This window comes from Arachis ipaensis, chromosome B08 (assembly GCF_000816755.2).
Source record: "Arachis ipaensis cultivar K30076 chromosome B08, Araip1.1, whole genome shotgun sequence".
NCBI lineage: Eukaryota > Viridiplantae > Streptophyta > Magnoliopsida > Fabales > Fabaceae > Arachis > Arachis ipaensis.
The window spans coordinates 6329520-6355180 of NC_029792.2; the positions used below are offsets into that span (position 1 = coordinate 6329520).

Genomic DNA, 25661 nt, shown 5'->3' on the forward strand with positions numbered 1-25661 from the left:
AACTTGGTATCTAACTTTTGTCTAACTTACTTTTTATGACAATTTTTAAATATTTAACAATTATTTACTTTTATACTTTTAAAATTAAATATTAATTTTTAATCTTTTTTGATAAGTTAAGCAAACATTTTTAGGCACCATAGCAATCACCATAAATATTTACCTAAAATATATATTGCATGAGTTTTTGATGTGAAAAAAAAAGTTAAATTATTAAATAAAACTGCAAAAAGAAAAACATTATTATATATTGTAGGAGAGAAGAGTATCATTTTCTCAAATAATAAAATTGAGGCCAAGTGTGATGGTGTGTGGAGGAACATTATGGGGAAAGCAAACAAAGGGGGTTAGACTTTTCTTTGTCCTAACTTGGTACTTATGGGACCCACCCTTGACCCTCCCCTTAGCCACCGACACCATACCACTCTTCACACTTGTCGCTTTTATGGGCAACTTTTTCAACAAATTCAAGTTGTACCAAATTATTACAAAATAATTTGAAAATTATACTAAATTATTTTTCACATAATAAATTACTTTTAAAATTGTTTGTTCCAATTTCAATTTAATTTGGTGTAAACCAACTATTTATTATACTCATTGCTCATGCACGTCATTTTCAATGCCATAATATCAAATATAAAAACTCATGTCTTTGTTTTTCATTTCATCTCAAAACAGTCCTTTTTATAGTTTTATATCAGTGAGGATTTCATGAGTAGAAAATCCTACTTCATTAGTGCAAGCTAAGGTCATTTTAGTCTTAATCAAGCATTGATGACATAACATAAATCTTTTGTTGAATTATTAAACTCACCACTTACCACAGATTCCGATGTCGCCTGGCCTCAGAAATCAGAATATGATACCATAAATAAGATTTGCAACATGATCCCTTTTTCTCTACTTTTTTTTCTCTACTTGGAGGCTTGGAGCCACTATCTGATATTTTGAACAAAGGAAAGGGATCACAGACCAATAGAAAAAACCAAAAAGAGACAAAAGCTAAATAGGATGAGTCCTACTCCTATGGAATCAGAAAACAGGAAGAGATCAAAAGAGCGCATAGAGATGGATCAATTGGGGAATCTGTAGACTTCGCTTTTCCTTTCATTTCAGTATTATATATAATGTTGTATCACCATGCAGCCACTGTTGCCTCGTGTTTAGGCAACAGCACTGGAATTGATCCAAAAGTAGAACACTCTATGTGGATCATTTCTTCATCAATGGTTTGTGCTTAATAGACAGGCTCATATGTACAAGATCATTCACGAAAGAGGGAGAGAAACCTTACAAAACTACCTAACACAATCTTCTACGGCAACAATTACACATACACCAGATGAATAATACACTTGACTATAGCATTAGCACCTGCATCTCTTTCCTTGACTCGTGCAGGTGCCTCTTCGTTTCCTTTCTTCATTTTGATTCTGATTCCTCACACTGTGTCGACTCATTTATCATTCCAGCAAATGGAGCTTTAATGGGACCTACACCTATCTAGGCTATTGATGAATAAGTCGACACAATATCTAGTGCAAATGAGTACACACAACTCTAAACTTATCTCAAGACTCAAGACACTTCTCTCTTTATCTTGAGAGTTCAAGGTATATTGGTTGTGGGCTGTTTATGCCTCTTCAAGCCATATACCTTCCAATGGAGCTAGGTATTGCAACAGCAACTTGGTTTTAGCCATAAATATCTTCTATCAACTTTTCAACCTGAGAATCAATTTGATTGAACCATGTTAGCTCATCTGCAGAATCTTAAAAAAAAAAAGTGCCTCTTTTTTTAGCTTTGTAGGTAGAGCAAACTGAAAAAATGTACCCAGAAAAATGGTTTCCAACAAAGTACCTAGTCATTGATTGAACTAAAGAGCATATTTTGACATTCCAAATGAAAAAATGTGAACTTCGGGTACCAACAAAGTAATTGGAACTAGGAGCATATTTTGACACTCAAAAATCACAACTTCAAAATGAATAAAAGATGCCACAAACCTTTTGCACATCATGAAACATGTCTACAAGACCACAACTACAAACATCACAAATGTCCATAACAATTGTACATTCCATACATAGTAATAAAAATCAATTCCCAATATAACAACAATCGACTTAAATGCACTTATGTATATGGTTTAAAAAAAGAAAGCAACGAACTACTCTTGAATTTCCCTCCAAGTTTCTCATTTGCTTTAGGTTTCAGTAATGCGAGAAATGCTTCTTAGGGGAAAAAAACCGTTATGACCTATAGTCCTGTAAGTAAAGGTTCTCTTCTCCAATTTACCAAAATGTGAAACTAAAAGAAAAGCTCCTTACTCCTTAGTATTGAATGAATAAACCACGAGAAATACCAGCAAGTACTTAAAAAAACATACAAACATGAGTACTAATTGAGGAACTAAAACAAAATCACTTAAACATTGAAGAATGGAAGCATTTAGAAATGCAGTATTGCACACAAATTTCAAAACTTTATGCCACTCCACAATCGACATTGCACCAATCCCAAAATAAAACCACAAAATTCAGCAAAAACATATTAAAAAACAACAAATCACACAGAACAACGACAACATGCATTCTTGTTAGTCATTACCTTTCAATCCTTGAAAAGAACCGATTTTGCTATGCGCATCAACGGTTTCAAGCAATCAGGGCTAAACTTCCTCGCAAATAGGTACGATTCGGAGTTCTCCGACTCCCTCAGCCGCCCGATCAGCTCCGGAGACACCTCGGAGCTCCGATAAGTATATGGGTGCCCATTAACAGTGCCAGTCCAATTCACCCTCGTTAGCGTGTATTTTGTGCAACCATCAGGATCCGCCATTGACAAGAGAGTTGGAAAATAGTGCTCCTCAGGGTAGCACTCATCTTCTCTGTAACACGGCAACTTGAACTTCTTCCATAGCTTCCGATCCGCGATTATAAGCAGAGCGTGTTTTCGGGTCAGAGTGAAGAACTGCGATCCGACCCGGAACTTCTCGAACGGAACCTCCGGCATCATCGCGTACCTTCCTCTTGCCACGTACCGCTTCCACATCCTCGGCGTCTTTGAGATGATCTCGATGAAACTCCGGTATTTGGTTCGGATCCCCGGTTCGGATTCAGGTTCGGGTTCGGATTTGTCGAAGGTTTTGGAGACGAAGAGGGAGCGGTAGACGTAGCGGAACGAGTGGAGAGGGATGCAGTGCTGAGATAGGACGGCGAAGTATGCGTTGGCAGGGTCGTCAAGGATCGCGGTGGCGAGGAGCCGGCGCGTGGCGGAGATGAGAGTGGGTGAAGCGCGGTAGGTTTTCTTGGAAGGAATGAAGCGGTTGTGGAAAACGCCGGAATCGGGGCGCGTGATGTTCACGGTTGGGTCTGCGTGAACGTAGATGTTGTAAAGGTTGGTTGGTTGGTTGTGAAAGAAGCGATCCCATAAGGAAGCGAATTGGATGTCGGTGTTTGTGAGGAAGAGGAACGCGATTTTGAAAGAAGGGTTCTTCTTTGTGGAGAGGTGGAAGGTTCTAGAAGGTTGGTTGGGGTGGTGGGAGAGGGAGATTGCACGGCGGAAGAGGGCGGCGTCGTCGATCTCGTCGGAGTCGGGAATGGGCGGACTGAGGTGACGGGGAGGGAGGATTCGTGGTGCGAGGAAGAAGAGGATTGGAAGGGAGAGGAGGAGGGAGAAGGCGATGATGAATGGGGATGACAACATTGAGGTTGGTGTCAGCCTCAATTGGTGGTGGTGGAGGTGGTGGTGGTGGTGGAGCCGTGGTGATGGTGATGGTTGCGGTGGCGAGGGTGAAACCGGGGATTGTGAGTGGTCTGGAATTTTGTCAATGTGAGTAGAAACTCAGGTAAAGGTATTGGGTGAGTGGAAATGTGGGAAAGATTTGAATTTTGGAATTGTGGAGCAATGGGGTGTGGAACTGAGATATCGATTTCGATTTTAGGGTTGAGTTTTGGGAGAGAGAGAGAGAGTGTGTGTGTGTGTGTGTGTGTGACTGAGAATGCTTGTTGTGCTGTTTTCAGGAGTAAACAGAGTGAGGAAGAAGAGGATAATATAGTGAGAGAAAGAGGCTTGAGACTTGAAACGAAGATGATGAGAGAGACTTAACCTTTGTTGAGCTGAGAGAGAGAGAGAGAGAGAGAGAGAGAGAAGAATTTGGATTAAGAAATTAATTAATTAATTGTTATTTGGGTTTGGATTTTGGTTAGGGGGGTGGAAGGTGGGTAGTGGGTACAAGGGGGGTTAGGGGGTTTTCTATTTTGGTTGGAAAAAGCTCCCTAACTGACGGTGGAGTCAGTGAGGTTGGCGCCTCATCAGTCCTCACTCACTCACTAACTCCAACACTAACGCCGTTTATTTCTGTTTGAGTAATTTAAATTCTAATCACTGATTAAATTCGATAAAATAGATGCATTGTGTGTGTGTAGCTGTAACCTGGCAATCACAGGCGGCAAAAACAAAACATTACAAACAGGATTGATCGGTATTATCGATAACTTTGTTTCCTCCTTAGTAAGCTAACAATAACGATAAGAATCTAGTAGTAGCAGACTAGCAGTAACAAAGAAAATATAAAAGGTTGAAAAAAACATTAACAAGAAGGTTAGGTAATTAATAAACATAACTCAGAGTGACAGCTTGATGTGTTGACTTTGAAGAGGGTAAGAGCAGGCATCATCCCAAAAAAGATTAGATCTGAACGTGGAGAGCATCAACCCATCCTACCTTCTGAGATGACAAGCAATGCACTGTCAACACAAATAGTGTGTTCTTGGAAACTGGAAAGATCATCTTAATACTCATCTATTTATATATTAATTAAAAAGAAATTTTACCAAATTCTTCTTTAGGAAAAAAATTGTATAATAAAATTTAAAAAATGATAAATTAATGGATGCATTATTTCATATATAATCCCTGAAATCAATTTTACAAAATCGTCGAAATAATCAACTTCTACTTGTCATTATAACTTTCAAATACTACTTGTAGACTATTTCTCAACATAAAAATATCAGCCTTCTATTATACGGTGATTTCATTTGTTTCCCCAAACACTCGTAACTCTGATGAAACTAATTTTTTCCCTATAAAAACACTATATAGTTATTGTACAGAAATTGACTACCTAGAGAACCAAAATCTGCATATATCACCAAATTAAATTTCATGCTCATTTGTTAGCGTTCTTAAGATTTGAACATAATAATAATAATAACAATAATAAATAAATAAATAAAACGAACTGTAGTCATCTTAGGGCAACCCATTCATTCAAACTCTCAAACACTACTAATTTGACTATTACATAGATGAAGCACTTCGGTTTGAAACTTGAAAGGAGGCAAAAGTTCATGCAATTAACTCAACTAACTCCACTTAAGTATATGCCTTGTGTTCCAAGCTAACAGAAGAATACAACAACAGCTTAACCACAGTAATATATGGAAGGCAACCCACACTGAAAGGAATACATTTGAGCATAAATACACCACCACATTATCACGTAGCTGAACAATAAATACCGAATAATTACAACAAAGACGTGAATCAACCGGAAATATCTTATTCTCATCATAACAGAAGCCTATATCATCAAAATCGAACAGCCACATCAAAGTCTTCTTCATGAAGGAATTTTTGGTAAGTGACGATTGCAAGTAACCACTCAATGCTTGGCTTTTATATGTACAGACCAAAAACTGGACATGTCCCAATGAACAAATGGAGCAGTTCCTCTTGGGATTCTTGAAACTACATACCTGCATGCTGTGGAACTGGCTGAGTAAGATTTACATCCCCTCTTCCATTGACCTTAGGTTTATCCCTACCGAGCTTTTGTGCGCTGAGTGTTCCTTTGACATTTGTTCTATTAGGATGTCTTGCTGTTTGAGCCCCAGGACCTCCCCCTGCTAATGTCAATCAGAAATAGGATTTAGAAATGGCTGTTCCTATCCTAACATAATTGCAAAATGGATTTTGGCATTGCTCATTCTGCTAATATCTACAAAGAATTTTAGAACAAATATGATATTTACATGAAGTATGCAATAAAAAATGCAAACTAATTTACTCTACAAATTTGAATGATGCAACACGACTTGGCAAGTAGATAACCTTATTCCTAAGTAACATTTTAGGAGAATAGATTAACAAAGGCAGGAATTTTTCAACCTATAATGTGGGGTACAAATAGTATGAATCTTCAGCAGAGATGTCTAATACTTGTAAATTAATGAGTGCCAAAACAGGTATACACATTTTTCCAAGATATATCATCTGTCTTCTACAATGTTGCCCTACATTTGTAAATGAAGACTATATGGTCACCTAGTTGTGGGTCCTTTGGAGCATTACTCTTCTAAAAGTGAAAGAACTGGCTGAAGTGGAATGCAATTATTCCACCCAATAGTTTTTTTTTTTTCTTTTTCCAGCCTCTTGTAAAGGCGCAGTCTGATCCCCAGTGTACAGGAAAGGACAAAAATGCAGAGAAGGGTAACAAACTCACCGCTGTTAGGCAGAGATAATCGTTTTTTGGCCTGCTTATCTCCTTGTGAGGTTCTCTCCTTTGGATTACTACGAGATCTTGACCCAATCCTGGGTTTTGAATTGGCTTCTTCAATAGCATTTTCACCATTTGGCTTAACAGCCTGAATGTTCACTACTTCCTGCAAGCCTGCTGACTTACCAGGTGAAGAACCACAGCCATCGGAAAGAATCGGTCCAGCTTTCTGACTTGCAGGTTTTTGATGATTGTTTGACGGAATTTGTTTGCTGTTAGCACTGGTTCCATTTTTTCCATCCATTGCTCCATTTTCATGTACCACTGCTCCCTCCCTTAGATTAGTGTCAACAAAACGGTTCTCCCAAGGACGAACAGCCATCCATCTTTCCAACCAATTCCAGCCCCAGCTACTTTTATCTGGTTCAAATCCAGATGAAGCAGCCTGGTGTCTTGATCCTGCCTGCCACTGTCAAGGAGGAAAAACTATAAATATATTACCCAGAGCATGCAGATCAAAGAATACAAAATGGAAATGGATGAGACAATACAAAGCCAGTGATCAAATGACGGGGAAATTATTGAACAACAGTTATGCAGTCATTTTACTTCTAGGGGTTTACTGTTTAATGTTTATAAAATTATGTTTAAATTGGTTGGTTCAGAAATATATCTTGTGCTTAGTACTTGTAAGTCATATAGATAATTTTATATGCAAAGTTGTGTTCAAGATGTAACTAGACATAAAACAGAGATCTAAATTACCCAAGAACCTCTTAAATAATGCTTTAAGAACTCAGCTTGAATCCAAAATTTCATAGGATAAAATAAGCAATCACTAGTGTCATATGACTGAGAATAGCTTAAATACAGCAAGGATTTGAGCTGGATTGGTATTTTTAATGATTCTCTCTTGATTTCAGAATTTTGTACATGCAAGTTGAAGAAAATTTTGAGTATGATGTCTACTGCCTGCATAATTCAACATGCTCAATGGATCTTTACCTGATGAGCTAGAGCATATGCCATGGCTCTCTCACGTTTAGCTGCAGCCTCCTGCCTCTTCAATATTTTAGCTTGGATTTCTTCTACAGATCCCACACTGTCACACCAGCCTTCCTGTATTGCACAATTACGATTATAACATGGAATCTTAGCTGCTATTTGCCATTATTAAAAGGTTTCTTGGACAGAAATGATAACAAGGAAACTGGAATTCAATTAAATTAGACATACAAGAATGACAGAGTACCCAGAAGATGCCAACAAACCATTTGATATAAACGACTATATCATGTAAGGTCAAATGAATGATTGAAAATTTGCAATTGGGCTTGTGAATGAGGACCACAAAGGGAGAAGGCAGATCCTCATTCCTAAATATTAATCAAAACAATTGAACTACCCATCTCCTGATCTCCATGGTGAATGGATATAATAATTTAAACCAAAAACAATGAAGGAGATAGATATTTGACAAAGCAACATCATTTTAAGAGTAGTGCTCCTTAGTCCTTACTTCTATTTCTCGAACACGAGCTTCATTTGCAAGCTGCTGCTGAACTTTCTGTTGTTCATTCTGACTCTCCAATGCCAAGCGGACACGCCTTGCCCGAACACGAGCCTGAACCCTCACCAAAGCTTGCATGCAACGCAATGTTATTGCAGCTTGTTTTCTTACTGCATGGCCTCTTACAAGGGCCTGAAGCCTTACCAATCCTTTCAAAGCTCTTAGTGCTCTTCTGGCCTGATACATACAACAAGTTCCAGCTCGGTTGAAGTTGTTGGCGACATAAGTAAGATTCTTAATAGAATATTACTAAGCCATAAAGTAAAGACAAAACACCAACCCTCCAAATAGATGTGAAGCAAGATAAATAGGTAGATATAAGTCACTTCTATTCAACCACTATACAGTATTGTTTTTAATTCAACAAATTTCAGAATGTATATTACAGGCATATAAAAAAAATAATAATAAACAAACAATTCAGTTCTTTCCTTCTTCTTGTCTGTTACTTAAAGAATTCAAAAGAATTCAGTTTATTTGTGATAAGATAAGCCAATTTGATATAGAAAAATTACCAGGAATCCTCGAAATGCTGTTTGAATGCGAATGGCAGCCCATTCTTCCCTCATTATTTGGTGATTATGTGCAGTATCAAGAGCTTGTTGAGAAGTAGAAGGTGAATAATGGACATCGGAGTTTGAACGATCATTATCATCTCTGATAGGCAGAGTCACATCATCATCAAGCTCATTTTGAAGTTTACCATTATCAAATTCAATCGAATGCTTTCTTTGATGCCGATACTTGCCAACCTTCTGATCATTGAGAAAAAGGAAAGCTTAGGAATAAGAAGGAGAGAGAGAGAGGATGAAAGAGATACTCACATTTCGGTCCTTCTCAGAAGACTCTGCCTTTTCAGACTTCTTTAGACCAATCAATGATCTAATCCATTTCCCTGAGACACCCATTGTCAGTGAAAATTCAATTTATCTCGATCGAGTGCAAGCCTGGAAAAGTGTTACATGACCTAGTTAACGAAAAATCAGTTGATCATAATTCATATACAATCTTAATGATCATATTCAACTATAAGCTATGGAAATGATGAAGCAGGTAGCAAACTGTCAAAGTACAAGCTTAAGTGAAAACATCTATATGCAAATTACAACTTATTTAATCCTATCACTGTAATACACCTTCCTTTGAAGCTTCATAATCTATATTGGTCTGTATTCTTGGATTTTTTTTCCAAAATGCTAGCAATTCACTAGATAAGATAAACCAAAAGAACATTGCTTTTATTTTAAGTTTTAAGTAATCATAAGCAGTTTCGAATCACGGAAAAGCATGATTAATACAGGAAAACAGAATCATTTAAGTTGAAGGCAAACAAGGTAGCTAAACATAAGGTGAAAATGCACCTTGTGAAATGACTAGTTGTCTTTTTCCTTTTCACCGTTGGACTCAAACCTAAACAATATTTTATCAAGACATTATCCTTGTATAAGACGAGGACTATATGTACAAAACATGGCACTCACGGGTTGAACAGCTCCAATATCAAAAACAAAATTTGGTGCTATAAAGAATGGTGCATAATTTGTTAATCAAAACACACAAGGTATTCTCTCAATGCCATGATAACAGGAACCCGAAATAGCCAAATGCTATGAAGAACTCTACACTACACTACAATATAGGAATAATGCTAAATATGTGCTCAAAACATTATCGTAAGTAACATGGAACCAAAGCCTTTGATAATTTATACCAAGAACAAAAATACAATTAGCTGTTAAACACACTGCAGAGACAACATCCAATCATAAACAAAAAAAAAAAAAATAATAATAATCCCAGCTAAACAAAAAAAAAAGGAAAAAAGGAAGGTGAAAAGAACTGTGTACTTTTTCCAAATCCATGTGCAACAGTGCAAGTAATCGTAATTTTATAAACTTGAATTATTACAGGAAACACGAAGCAGAGAAAACGGATCATAAAAGCGACAGGTATTGGTACAAATTTCATCAATCGAGATTATGACATGTAAGTAAAATGGTAACTACAATTAACAGGTTGTTCATTAATCACATCCGCGACAGATAGATTTGGTTTACTTTAAAACAAACTAAGTTCAATTAAATTTTGAATCTGAAGAGCGGAAAAGGAAGAAGACAATAAAAAGTTCGTGTAGATCCCTAGATCGCAGAATTGAAGCAAAAATCACCTGAAGTTCATAGGGAGAGAAGCTGTAACTGAGTGAACTCGTCCTCGGAGAAGAGAAGAAAGGTTGAATCGTTACTGAGTCAAGAGAGTCAAATGCCGATCCCGAGTTATCACTCGCCACCGCTTGAGAGGATTTCTATCTGAACTTGGGAGTGGACAGAGCTCAAGCTAAGGTAGTGTTTTGTTTTGATGTGAAAAAAGATATAATAATAATAATAATAATAATAATAATAATAATAATAATAATAATAATAATAATAAAGCCTAAATATATCTCATCTAGACATCTACTAAATATGCATCAATATAATACATGATGATTAATATAATTATACTTTCTGATACTCACATAACATTTTTGAAAAATTATACGCAAGTGAAGAAAAATAGATATTTAATTTAACGGGTATATTAATTAATATTAACATTATAAAGGGTCTAATTAAAGTTTTAAAAGTAATTAAAAACTTCTAATTGAAAAAAGAAACAAATCAAGGAATATCAATAATCATTTGTGGGGCAGAAAACGACGACGTATAGCTGTCAACGGATGTGGTGGGGGAGGGACAAATTCCGAAGGAGTTAATCACGGGGTCGTGTCACCCGTAAACGGAGTTCCCCACCTTTATGATATCTAATCCAACTCTTAATTTATTTTCAATGAATTGACCCCATATAATCATGTTTATTGTTTGGTTTATTTATGGAAGTGCTCATTTGCATCCAAAGTGAAGCAACTTGTTTTGATTTGAAAGTTTCAGAGCTGCTTTCATTATTCAGTTTTCTTTTGAAAATTATAATAATTTTTCTAATTTCTCTTTCAATAATTGCAACCATCGGTTAGATCAATTTAGGGGTTAATTTTTTTAGATATTGGATAAAAATGGGTGTAATCCTTAAATATTGGAAGTTATGGTGTTTTACAAAATTCTGGGAGTTATAGAATTCGCAGAGTGCGAATTGTCAAATCATTTTTTTTTTAATTTATAAAGACAATACACAGACTGCGTATTGTATTATTTTAATATTAAATTACAATACGCAGATTGCGTATTGTATTATTTTAATATTAAATTACAATACACAGTCTGCGTATTGTAAATACACAGTTTGCGTATTGTCTTGACAATACGTGTTCTGCGTATTGTGCTTGTACAGAACAGCGCCCCCATAACACTGTAAAACTCTATTTTTTGTAACATTAAGGTAAAACTCTCTTCACTCTTCCATATTAAAATAAAAAATCCCAATTTAGGATTGGGTTAGCTTGAAAATATATTGGTCTCTTATTCTTTTAAAAATGTCTTTACAAATAATAATATTAAATTATTTTAAGAGTGTCAATTACAACAATTTATTTTAAGAGTTAATATTTAGATTGATCTTTAAAATTACAATCATGTTTCAATCTGTTTGTAAATATTTTAATTTATTTAATTTGGTCTTTTAATTTGACATCTGCGAATCACGTTAAATCCTGCTCTATTTTTGTCAAAAAAATGGTTAACGACGTATTGAAATAGATTAAACGCTTGCTATATTAGATTCTTTAACAAATATCTAATATGACAAGTAAAACTTTTTATCTTAATTTACTCTTTAAAAAAACCCTTAAAATCTTTAAATAAAATTAAGATTATGGTTTTAATTACTTTATGGAGAGAAAATTGAGATATAAAAGTTTTAATTGCCCTATCAAATAGCTGCTAGAAAGTCCAATAATTACCAGTTCATTTTAATATGTCATTAACAATTCTGTAACGAAAATAAAGTCAACACAAGAAAACTAGCTACAATCAATTATTAAGACAAACTAGCAACTACAATATAAATAGCAGAACAACATCTTTGAAAAGAAAAGTCAGAAGATCACAAGCCCAGTCAAGCTCTCAGACACAATAATACCTTCCACACTTCTCTAATTTGGATCTTAAGGCAATGAATCAGTCTGCATTTTCATATCAATAGCTCTCTCTAGTTTGAAATCGGCCAGTGATTTCAAAGTAAAGAGAAAGTTGTACTAACAATGAAGAGTTATAATATTGGTCGGGGTGTTGAATATAAAGTGTTTGAGTCCAATCAATTGAAGTATCATGGAAAGTATGTACAATTTGGGAATGAATGTATTAGGGCAGAGGAAAGGCTAATGAGAAGTTAGAAGTACAATGGGCCGCACACATGTCTAACAACAGAGATATCCACTTATCACATGCAGCTCGATTATCATATCATATGTGCATCAATTCTATCATTTATAAACCTCATTTATAAAAAGGCAGCTCATTTATCAGAATAAAAAGGCTTTTGAATTAATGCACTATAAGGCTCATTTATAAAAAATAGTCACCTCAATGCAAGCGGCCAAATAATGGTGTCAAACCCCTTGGGCTGAATGTAGGAAATACCAAAAAATCCAAGACTGCAACAATGTTAGTGGTCCAGCTAAGTTCTTGATGTTCCGGTTAGCAATTCTACATAGACACCTGTACAACCAGGACAAAGTGGGCGAATCCCAACTATACTTGTCGAGTCCATCGAGGTCCGCAATATAGGGCAGCCACCGTAAATGAACTCTAGCACTAGACTTGTCCCTGAAAAGCATCGTAGACAACAGCATCATAGTGTAACCACACGCATAAACCTCTACAGTAGCCTTGGATACATTACGGACATGACTTTGAACTTGTTCTAGAACCAGGAAAACGACACTGTGAATTCATCAATACAATCGTCGGGGGGAAGTTCACCAAACAATTCTTTGAACCACACCCACGTAGGCTTCCCCCCTCCATCAACTGCTCAAAGTCGTTGAGACATCCACTAACTGCAAATTCATCAATAGGGAGGCCGAATTGGTATGTCACATCTTGTAAATTTAGCGTGCACTCCCCAAAAGACATGTGAAACGTATGGGTCTCTGAATACCATCGCTTCACAAATGCACTAATCAGCGGCTCATCAAGCTTAAACCAATAATCATTTAGCCTTGCAACACATAGTAATCCGACACTATCTAAGTAAGGCACTATACGGTCATGCATTATCATTTTTTGTTGCCTACGAATGTTCTTAACACATCAAGTTGGCTGACAAAACAATAATATACAATCACAACTTAACAAGGCATAATAATAACAAAAATATATATTAAAAATGACATCCTTCATATTCCTACAATAACCTCAATATTCCTTAAATCTTTTAAACCTAGAATATTAACAAATAACCAAATTACAAAACAGATGACTTGTTTAACTTCATCATTAGAAATTTCTATCATATGAATATACATATCGTCAGTCACTAACCACTAATAGACTACCTCACGAGATATACATTATGAAATTAGATTAACATAAATCAATATATTATTGTCATCAACTAGATAGATTACAAACAAGTTTGACAATTGACCTCTTCATCGATAAATCTGATAACATATGCAATACCGTTTAACCTGTATATGTCTCCCTCGTTGCCAGCCATCTTTCACCAAAACTGCCTCCAACCCCCTACTTTGATTGGCTCCGCGTGAACTGCCAGGCTCATCCGTGTTCCAGCGCTTCTACCACCGTTCTTCACAACTGATGTCGCCGCCCTCCACCTCTGGTTGCGTCGTGCACCGCCACTCACTTTGCCGTGTCTTGCTCTGCCATATGACCCCACGGATTCTTCTTCATCCGCTGCACATACCTCTCTTCTTTCTCAATTTTCCTTCTTTCCAAAACCTTCTTCGCCGTGACAATGGTGGTTCTCTTTGCAAAATGCAACTCGTGGGAAGGTATTGAGCCTTTGATTCTATACATAAATCATTCTAGGCTATTGTGTATTAGTTGTTTTGTACATAAATCATGCTAGGCTTTTGTGTTTTACTCCTTCCAAATAAATTGTCCCTGGCTAATGTGTTTTAGAGTAAAAAATGAGACGATTTACACTCATTTGCGGATACCGACTTACTTGTGACGATTTATGCTTATTCTTTGAAACCTGAACAAAGCATAAATCGTCCTACCCTACAATGTTTAACGTCCAAACCTAAACCACAAAGTTCTAGGATGATTTATATAATAATAGGAAGAGAAAATTCACGTAGCAAAAAATGATTTTGAGGATTCTAGTAATTTTGGTTTTCTTTTAATTTATTTAAGTAAAAAACCCTAAACCGCACGTATCGATGCAAAAATTTTTACTCTAATCAATTATAGTCTTTTACAACATTATAAATTCACTATTATTTTTAAATTTAAAATTAAAAAATATTAATAAAACAAGTATTAACCTGAAAAAATAAATAGCACAAAAAAGAACATTCATTTATTCTTAGTGCACAAGAAATCTTTGAATAACTAATTTTAATTGCGAAGAAACACTCCCAAATAAATAGAGTACAAATTTAACCTATTAGAGCACTTAATTGTCTCCTATTCCAAATATTGAATCTGACTCACGTTTGCTCCTGGAGTTATCTTCGTTAATGGAGATCTGATGTGGCACGTTAAACTGCCAAGTAGGAATGCCTAAAACAACGTCATTTTCTGTTCCCGCCCAATGTTCACTTAATGCGACGTCATTTAAGGGCATGGTTGGATTTAAAAAGTTAGGTCCATCTATAAATGAACACATAGACGTAACTTGATCCTTCTTCTTCCTTGTCTTCTTCTTCTTCTATTCTTCTTTCCCACATTTTTATTCTTCTCACATACTTGACTATGAAAAAGGAGAATCAAAAGTGCGAGTAATGTTTGTTGTGTATCGGACTGTTGGACGAGGTTGTTGAACAAGTAGCATTAGCACGGAAAGAAAGGGCAAAGATCAGGTTAGGAAGTGAAGGTTTTCTTTTTTCAATTTCTCGATACTCTGTTCTTGGCTTTCATTTTGGTTTTTGTTTTGCATTATATTTTTGTATGCAATCTATTGTCTATATATAGGGTATTGTAAGTTATTGCATTTGAATGAGGTTAGGGTTTGTTTTTTGTTTTTGCTGTTGAATAAAAGAATGCCATTTGTATCTTTTGTTGTCTTTGGATGAATGTTATTATGTGTGTGTTATTGCTTGTATTTAGAAATTTGTGGTTTAAAAAATAATGTCAGAGACCATATTGAACAGTTGTTTGGGCTAGAGAAAGATACAATGAATGTGTTTTTAATAAGAAATTACTACAAGGTTCTTGGATATGACAATTTGAAGGAGTGCTAGTGGCTAGCTCCTGTGAGGCTCTTGAAGACTGGATTAAGAGCACTTTCACATGACAATGAGCTATTGGAAATGTGCTTTCATGTAAAGAATAATAAAAGTGTAGTGCATGTATACCTTGAGCATGGAATTTCTGATGCTGAAAGTGATAAGGTTCCACAACTAATAGAGATGACCCTCATCTAAAAACCCTTGTATCTGACATCATCTCAAATCCATCATCATGTATCTCAAACACACTTCCTGGATAAAATACTTCCAAACCCCCTGAGCAGCCAACAATGACCACATTCCATGAGGAGCCCACATCCAATCCCCCAGGCCAGCCTACCTCTACACCTCTAGCCCAGCCCACCTCTGTACCTCTAGCCCAACCCACCTCAAAGCCTCCAACCCAACCCACTTTTGTACCTCCAGCCCAGCCCACCTCAAAGCCTATAGCCCAGCCCACCACCTATTCACCTCCAGCTTAGCCCACATCAATACCTCCTTTCAGACCATGTTTTTTCTAATGCAAAATCCAATAAATCTGAGAAGTCCATTCCAACCACCACTACAAGTGTCATAAAGAAGTTAAAGACTGAAAGTTACAGAAGGCTTAGAGAAGGGGGTTGAATTTATGACCTTCTTTTGCTTTAATAGATTAAGCCTTTAATATCAAACTTTCACTTAAAATCTGTTTAAACTGTGCAACAGAACTTTTATGAGACAATTCTATTTTGTCTCATAAATATCAGAAAACAAAACTTAGAGAAAGAGAAGAAGAATAACGCAGGCATGTATCCTGGTTCGGTTGCCTTGTGCAATGCAACCTACATCCAGTCTCTACCACAACAGTGATGGAATTTCCACTATAGTTAAAGTATTACATACACCAATTTCTTAGGATTCACTCAATCCTTTCCCTCTCAAGTTCTTATCTAACTTGACTTGGTTATGCTAATACATAACTCTTCACTATAAGTGCTAACCCAACTTAGAAAGGGACACCTCATAGGTACAAGACATAAGACATATGAAACAACCTAAAAAAATCTGAAATCACTCTATGCTTTTCTCTCAAGTGTTTCACTCAACTTTTTGTCACTCTTAGGCTTTTTCTTGATTTCTCTCTTCCAGCCTTTTACCTATCAAAGAAATTGTAGAAAGATATACATTGAAAATAAAATACAAACTGTAGAACATGAAGGAGATTGATGCATTAACAGCCTCTGTTGCTATAAGTTGAACCAGATTCAGCTAACTTTGATTAAGTTCTTCATCTTGGCAGAATGCTTCTCTAACTTAGAAAGCACTGTCCAAAAATGTTGAACTCTTCTCAGGAAAGCTCTTCAATCAAACTTAGTTCTGGTTGTCTCTCCTTGATTCTTTTCTAAAAATATTTTTCTTTTTGTACCTTGTGCTGTGTCACGGTTGGGATTTTCTCCCAAGTCAACTTCTTGGATTTTGAGATTTGATAAAACTATCCTTTTTTTTTTCCAATCAATCCCTAAATTAGGGATATCAAATCTGATTCTCTTGCTTGACCGTGGTCAACAAAGCATCAGAGATGGTCTTACTCAGTGATAATCCCAAATCTAAACCCTTAAAAATGTGCTTTGCCTCCAAGTAACTTTGTAAGCCATTGATTTTTAGCAGAAGTAATCAGACACTACTTTGTTCATTAATCCAAAAATGGTATCACAGAGAGTTGGAGAAGGAGTGAAGAAAATAACTTGCATGCAAATGAAAATAAATCACCTTTATCCTCTGACTTAGCTTAGCTTGCTTTGATTTAGGTGATTAGACATTAGCTTTTATGATTTACCTTTCTCTCTCTTCTTCTCTGGTGAATGAACAAGAAGGACTAAGCTCTCTCTTTCTTTCTGATTCTGACCGAAGCAAACTTATGAACATTGGCCTTGGAATGCTTCTTCTTGGTGGAATCTCCTTGGACTTGAGTTGGATATATTTTCTGATAAGGATTTATGTTGGGCATTAAGGGTTTAATACATTCAATGTAATAAAATCCTAATGGGGGGACAAGAAAAGAATGACATCAAGAAGAGGAATTTATGGGCATAAAGAGACGCAGCGGAAACATAAAAGATAGGTAAAGGAAAAACAAAGGATAGATAAGATTTTCCTACTAGACCTCTAAGATACCTGTTCTTAGCAACCTAGGTCACCGGAAAGGATTCCCTACTAGACCTTCAAAGAACCTGTCCTTGACAACCTAGATCAGAGGGACGAAAACTAAAAGAAACCACCACGCAGATCACCTTAGTGTTGGATCCTCCAATCTTCCTCATGCAACAAGTGAAGCAAATCACTCACCTCACTTCTCACACAATAAAAAGTGCTTAAAAGCAACTGAAATTTATTCATCAAAGTTATGTAAATTGTTTCACCAAAGGTGTTTAAATAGGTACCTAACAAACTAACTAAAAGATAAAATAACTAATTTAAATCAGATTTGATCTTATTGGATTAGATCAGATTTGATTTAAATTTAAAATCCCTAAAAATACTACTAAGCAAATCAGGAGTAATTCAAATCTTTCAACCAACTCTAACAACAAAACAAACTAACATAAATGCCTAAAAATTCGAAAATTAATAATAAGTTATACCTCTCATTGAATTTGAAAAGCATTATTGGGCTTCTTGCTGTCCTGACTTAGCCCAATGGGCTTTATGAGTCGTCGCCCTTTCACCACCATTGTTTTTGAGACGGACTCTTTATCTTTTTGATGTCCAAGACTGGCATGGTATAATTCTTCTAGTATTCAGATCCTTGAATATGACAAGATTATCATTCCGTCTCTTAGCTCTAAGATGACGAAAATGCCCTCCTGACCACGTATCATTCTCTCCCTCTTCAAAAAGATTCGTCCTCGAATCTTACATGAGATCCTCTTCGTCCCTCCAAGGAATCCAAACCCAATCTCCAGGTTTAAATACCATGGTTTGATGACTTTTCTCTACCTACTGAATTGTGGCTATGTCCTTCATGTGTGCCAGTTCAATCTTTTTAACCATACGTTCACCACCTTGTCCAAAGTGTGCAATTTGTCTTCCTTTCTTTTCATCAATATTAATGCTTCCATAATTGATCAGTAAATCTACAAAGCCTGGAAAAGTTGATATAAAAACACTAGGAATTTCATGGTTAGATGTATGAGAAACTAAGGATTCCGTGGAATTCAATGATACTAATACACTCTTGTCTAAGCTAGAACTTTCTAGATCTCTCTCACAAGTGTGTTTATTGCTTTCAGTTTCTTTGTCACTCATTGACTCCTCTCTTTCACTATTCTCATCTTTTCTCTCAAAGTTCTCGCTTTCAAACAAACATGGATTCTTTTCACTCAAACACTCACTCTCTTTTTCAATTTCTTTTCTCTCATATTTTTCAAATTGCTCATATCCCAAGGACTAAGTTGAGAAATTCTGCACGTTTGAATCTTCTAAGAATACATCACCATCTACAGCATACTCAACAGATTTTTCCATCTCTGGCTTTGAAGAAGAATGAAAGATAGCTGTAGAAGAAATTCTCTTGTTATGGCGATCTCTCATTTGTTGCACCTGCTCCCAGCCAATGGCCAATTTGACCAAATCCTCCATGGTTGCGTAACGGTAACGTTGGACTGTATCTGTAAGTTCTTCACGTAATCCAAATAAAAATCGTTCCATAAGGACCTCAGGACTCCTTTTAATATTAGCTTTGCCTATTAAATATAAATATTTCGTGTGGTACTCCATTACGGATTGTGAACCTTGTTGCAACTTACAAAATCTTCCAAAAAATTCATTGTGGTATGATGATGGCACAAACTGCCTCCTCATGATTTTCTTCATCTTCTCCCAGCTGCAAATTGGGCTCTTTCCGTACCGTCTTCTAGATCTTCCTAATTTAGTCCACCATATACGGGCAGCATCGGAAAAATTGGCTTATACCAGTTGAACCTTTTTTTCTTCTGAAAGGATGCAATTTGCAAAAATTGTTTCTCCTTTCCTTTCCCATCTGAAATACACTTCAGGATCATTCCTCCCTTTGAATGCAGGGATTTGCAACTGAGAACCCCTTTTCGCATATGAGCTTCCTTCATCATCATTATCGTAATACGCAAACAATTTTTTTACGACTCTTTTTTTTGGGAACTCTAAGGTGAATTAAAGAAAAAAAATAAAGAGATTAAACAAGACCCATGGAACGTGTAGATAAATAAGAATTTACCTACGACCTGTAACTGATACCAGATGATAAGGATTAATTATAAGAATTATGTTGGGCATTAAGGGTTTAATACATTCAATGTAATAAAAAATCCTAATGGAAGGGGGACAAGAAAAGAATGACATCAAGAAGAGGAATTTATTGGCATAAAGAGACACAGCGGAAATATAAAAGATAGATAAAGAAAAAATAAAGGATAGATAAGGTTTTCCTACTAGACCTCTAAGATACCTGTTCTTAGCAACCTAGGTCACCGGAAAGGATTCCCTACTAGACCTTCAAAGAACCTGTCCTTGACAACCTAGATTAGAGGGACGAAAACTGAAAGAAACCACCACGCAGATAACCTTAGTGTTGGATCCTCCAATCTTCCTCATGCAATAAGTGAAGCAAATCACTCACCTCACTTCTCACACAATAAAAAGTGCTTAAAAGCAACTGAAATTTATTCATCAAAGTTATGTAAATTATTTTCACCAAAGGTGTTTAAATAGGCACCTAACAAACTAACTAAAAGATAAAATAACTAATTTAAATCAGATTTGATCTTATTGGATTAGATCAGATTTGATTTTATTGGATTAGATCAGATTTGATTTAAATTTTAAAATTCTAAAGATATGATAACTAATTTAAATCAGATTTGATCTTATTAGATTAGATCAGATTTGATTTAAATTTAAAATCCCTAAAAATACTACTAAGCAAATCAGGAGTAATTCAAATCTTTCAACCAACTCTAACAACAAAATAAACTAACATAAATGTCTAAAAATTCGAAAATTAATAATAAATTATGCCTCTCATTGAATTTGAAAAGCATTATTGGGTTTCTTGCTGTCCTGACTTAGCCCAATGGGCTTTATGAGTTGTCGCCCTTTCAGCACCACTATTTTTGAGACAGACTCTTAGTCTTTTTGATGTCCAAGACTGGCATGGTACAATTCTTCTAGTATTCAGATCCTTGAATATGACAAGATTACCATTCCGTCTCTTAGCTCTAAGATGACGAAAATGCCCTCCTGACCATGTATCATTTTCCATCCGGCCCAACTGATTTCATTGCTTTATAACTTTGGGCTTTGTTAGATATGGAACCCACTAACAATCTTTGTTTAATTTGCTCTATCTCATTGGGCTGCTGCTATTATAATTTTGGCCTGCAACAATAACCAAGACAATCAAAAGCTAATTGGGTGTTTAACCCATTAGATCAATGTTTGTAATCATTAATTGAGTTAGTTAATTTCTTAATTCAACAAAACTACCCTGAATACAGGTGCTATCAAGTGACATTGTCAAGCAATGATAGTAGAGACTCGTACGGGAGTGTGGAAGATGAGCTCTATAGGCCTAGACTTGAAGCTTTTGAGAATTCAAGTGAGGATGATTCTGATTCTGAGGTAGTTGCATCAATAATTAGGGAGTTAAAAATCAAGAAAAACAAGAAAAAATCAAAGATATGCCTTGAAGACTTGTGTGATGAAGATGAGCTGATAGTTCAGAATTCTGATGAAGAAGTTGACTTAGGTCAAGTGCTAGGAAAAGCCAGTGAGGTCCAGGATGCATTTGATGCCTACCACAATGATTTTGATGGAAATGATTCATGGCACTTTTAGGAGATGAAGGCCCCACCTAATTCGGATAAAGAATCTGATGTGGATGATGATGATGCATTTCCAATGTTCATGGAGGGAGCAAGATTTGGAGAGCTAAAATTGTAAGAACCCGACCATTCTACCATGAAAATTTCATTCTTTTCATAAAAAAAAATTCGGATTTTTTGCGAATTTATATATGTATGTGTGATTGATAGATATTAAGGTAGAGGAATAAAATTTAACTTGTATCACCAAATTCAATATTATTTTACTCTGTTTTAATTAACGGCGAGATTCGGTAATTTAAAAAAAAATTTAAAAAATAATAAATAAATAAATAACAATAATAACAATAAAATTACCCTTCCGATTCAATTATTATGTGGAATAATTACTTCTATAGGACTTTAATAATCTCTTTAGTTGTTCTTGAAAAGAGTCGATAAATGAATCATTGAACCACACTATCTTAATGAACCAAACCCTGAACCGGGGTGGTTTCTTTTCTTTTGGCCCAACCAAACCACCTCCCACCCAATTAAACCCAACCCTGATTACCTTCTCTCTCAGCACCGTTTGGAACTCTGGTTACACCTCCTTAGATGTGCGTTAATGCTGTGTTAGAAAGAGGAAAAGACACGAAGCCTCTGCACCACCTCACTCCACTTTCTTTTCTTCCACCTAACGAATCTAATGCTCCTTATTCTATTCAAATCAAAGACACGCACAAACAAAGAAAAAGAACAGAAAAAAGAACAAAACAAAGCTAAAGATGAAGGAAGGAGCTATCCGCAACATGAAGATAGGCGCACCACCCCTCATCACTCTGAATCTTCAAAGCATCCTTGCTGGGTGAGAACCAGCAACTTTGCTTTTTCTTTTTCTTCAAATTCAAAGAAATAAATCATGTTCTTCCCCTTGTTCCACCTTTGCCATTCTAATTTCAATTCTTGCTAGAACAGTGGTAACCATAAGCAAAAACTCTTATCTTACTCAAGCTGAGGTCGGCCGTTTGTCCTTGGAGGAGAGGCCGAAGCTTCAATTTCGTGTGGCTAAGGTTTTGATTCAGGGAAGAAGCAAAAATAGAAATTTTAACTTCAAAAAGAAGTAAGGGTTAGGATTGTAGATTAGCTATGGGTGATTATTAGATGTAAACTTGATTGACGATGATGAGATAACATGATTGATGTTGCTGAAAATTCTGTTAATTGGTTGAATTATTGTTGTTAGATGTAGTGCAGATTTTTAATATTGTGAAAGTGTGATCATGTTATGTTTATTGTGTAAATTCTTGATGTATATGGAATTGAGGCTCTTGGGTGGAGTTATGGCATAATTCGTATAAATATGGTAATGAGTAATGAGGATTATTAATTGGTATGAGTTAGAAACTTAGAGGATAAATTTGGTTATGGAAAAATTAGGGAGCCTTGCTGCAGAAATTCTGAAACAGATTGGACAGCAACATAAAATAAATTCTGAGAGTAATTTGGCCAGTTTTTACGAGCAAAATTAATTTTCAAATAAACTTAAAGAGGTCAAGATTTCTTCATAAAAAATTTCAAGGAATTTGGCCAAGTGGTTTGGAAGATGTAAATTTTTGAAATTTAGTGGTTGCTGCAGAATTTTCTGATTTTCTAGTTCTGCAGTATCAACTTCCAGCAACTATAACTTTTGACATATTTGGTATTTTAAGTTGCTTCCAAAGGGATTTTGAAGATCAGTGAGTCTACTTTAATTGTGTACAAATTTCATGCCTATAGCTATTTTGTAGCATTAATTATGTCTCTTGAAAGTTGGATTGTTCGTAGAAAATTTAGAACCAATTACTTGAAACAGGACAGCACTTTCAATTGACATTTAATTAACCAAACAAAGTGCTACGAATCTAAAACTTGTTCGTCCCAAAACTTAGGATTGTAGAGTATATTCTCACCAAAATTTGGAAGTAACATATTAGAATTGGATTTTTTATGAATTTTTCAAAAACCAAGTTGCCTGCTGTATTTTTCTGAGTCAGCAAATTTCTTTATTAAGTTTGTCATCAAATCCAATTATAATCCAAATATGATAAAACTTTGATTTCGATCCAAAAGGTATGTCCAGATTTGGCAGCATACATTACCTTAGTAAAATGAAAAGAAAAGGTAGACTTTTCCCAAAAGAGTTGATGTTAAATGGTGATGTAGAGAGTTGTGTAATTAAATGGTGATGCAGAGATATGTATAATAAAACGGTGATGCGGAGGTACGTGTATGTAATTGGTGTAGTGGAGGTATAATGAAAAGAAAGAGAATAAGGAACCATGAATAAAATAGGCAAGTAAAATGGATAAAGAATCATGAAAAGTGAAAGTTGAATGGGTCTTGCGCCAAATTGCTAATGCGAAAGTGCCCGCCTAACTGATAGCCTAAGATTGCTAATGTGAAAATGTTCGCCTAACTGATAGCCTGTCTCTTACCGTGATGCCAAAATATCCTAACTGACATGGGTTCGTCCATGTCTCCATGATGATAATTGTGCCTAATTGACGGTAAAGAAACCATATTTGAGATTCTCCCTGAGTAATGTCGGGTTGGGGGTAGACAACTGACGCATGAGCTTATGGCATGCGCTAGGAATATGCATGCATCATCTTGTTTGCGCATATGAACTTCCTGTGAATTATTTATTGCCATTTCCTAATTGTTTATACTATTTACTTTTTGTATGTATATTTGTGCCATGTGTTTCTGTGTTTATTCTTTTTCTGTTTCATGACAATTTAGAGATAAAGACCTTAGGTTCTCTTTTTACCTTACTGAGAACTCTAGGTTCTCACCCTTCTTTTCTTTCTTTTCCCCCTTCCCAGATGGGGTCGGCAGAGGAGTTCTACGAGTTTCGTCTTATCCTGAGCTATGAGGACCCGACGCGGGGCGGAGTCTTCACATGGAGCACGTTGGGGACCCGCCTCTATGTTTCACACGAGCCTGAGTTTCACGTTCCTATACAACGCCCTCTCTTTGACTTTGGCATGTCGTACGCATTTACGTTATTCGAGTTACACCTAGTTGGAGATCAGTCCCCCTCTTCTCGCCCCCTTCTCTTGGTAGAACCATGCCATGATTTACTTCTCCCGGATGCTCCGCACACATATGAGACCGCCTTGAATCTTGCGCAGCACCTTCCCATTTCAGCACCGCAGTCTGAGCCCATCGAGCCTGATGACCTTTTGGAGTTTATGTCAGCAACCATGGAGGCCGACTCTTTGGATGATTTTCCCATCTAGAATGATGAGTCGGAGGAGGATTCGGAGTTCGACGAGGAGCCACTTCCCGAGGGATCTTGGGCCGTCTTCCAGGAGATGATTCAGAGGTCACACCAGAGTTAGGCACAACAGATCTTCTACTCCCTTTTGATGATCAGTAGTATTACTTTTTCCTCACTTTTGTAGTACTTTTAAAGGGGTAGGACCTCTTAGTAGTTTGGTTATAGTTTAGAAAACCCGTGTGAGGGTTGGGACTGACTTCCTCTTTTGTATTTGTATATATAACTTGGTGTGGTACTCAGCTTTTGAAAGATGGCATGTATCTCCAAGCTTAACTCAGGTGTATATTTGTATATTGTTGGAATAAATTAATTTCAATAACCCAGATTATCCATATTGAATCACAAAAAATATATCATAATGCGGAAGCGTACCTTTACTCATAAAAGTAAGAAATTGTTGGAAGAGTCTGGATCTTGTGGTTCTTTCGATCTTCCTCAACCAAATCCTTCTGTATTCCTAGGTGGCTAAACTGTAACTCTTTTGATGGGGAAAGAGCAACAAAGGCGGCTTTGGTATATTGGAGACCGAAACCCTGAAGGTATATTTATATTTGAGCATGGCACCCATTAAACCCTAAAGTCCAAACAAAATAGTATCTAAAGCCCAAAAGATAATATATCTAAAATCCAAAAAGATAATTATCTAAGGAACAAAAGATAATATCTGGTTTTATTCTCATTTAATTCCAAATCAAAAGTAATAATGACTTATTCAATTAGCATTTATAACAATAAATGAGATCATCATTATTTAAGTCATTTAATTTGAAATAGCATAATTTGTGATTATAATTAATATATGTATTTCCCACAAATAAGTTAGGAAATCAAATAATTTCCTAACAATTTCCCACTTGGGCTATACATATATTTTTTCTTGACATAATCACATCTTATAAACTTTATGCGCGCATCTGAATGCTATTTCTCTCATTACTTTAACAATCTGGTCCGTCTCATACATTAGATATGGAACTACCGCAACTTTTATCACATTAAATGCCGTGACTAAACCACGCCAATCACCATCCTAATATACTTAACGACATAGATCAAATTTGGATGAGTAATATAGAAATTACATGCCAAGT

At 36.0% G+C, this 25661-nt stretch overlaps 2 protein-coding genes across 5 annotated transcripts; both read right to left on the reverse strand.

Annotated features, from left to right (window-relative positions):
• On the reverse strand, positions 974 to 4420 carry LOC107613450. The gene is made up of 2 exons (XM_016315453.2): positions 2614 to 4420; positions 974 to 1730 (listed from the first exon to the last, which is right to left on the reverse strand). The coding sequence occupies exon 1, from the start codon at positions 3709 to 3711 to the stop codon at positions 2617 to 2619; it is 1095 nt and encodes a 364-aa protein (XP_016170939.1). The 5' UTR covers positions 3712 to 4420; the 3' UTR covers positions 974 to 1730; positions 2614 to 2616.
• LOC107613225 (protein IQ-DOMAIN 1) lies at positions 5243 to 10422 on the reverse strand. Of its 4 annotated transcripts, none has more exons than XM_016315125.2 (7): positions 10246 to 10422; positions 8903 to 9025; positions 8594 to 8833; positions 8028 to 8255; positions 7514 to 7627; positions 6515 to 6977; positions 5243 to 5915 (listed from the first exon to the last, which is right to left on the reverse strand). In XM_016315125.2, exons 2-7 carry the CDS (start codon positions 8984 to 8986, stop codon positions 5761 to 5763), a joined length of 1284 nt encoding a protein of 427 aa, XP_016170611.1. In that variant the 5' UTR covers positions 8987 to 9025; positions 10246 to 10422; the 3' UTR covers positions 5243 to 5760. The 4 variants fall into 4 exon arrangements, with proteins under 4 accessions (XP_016170611.1, XP_016170608.1, XP_016170609.1 ...); XM_016315122.2 differs by having other exon boundaries at positions 5243 to 5918; XM_016315123.2 differs by having other exon boundaries at positions 5243 to 5918; positions 8903 to 9045.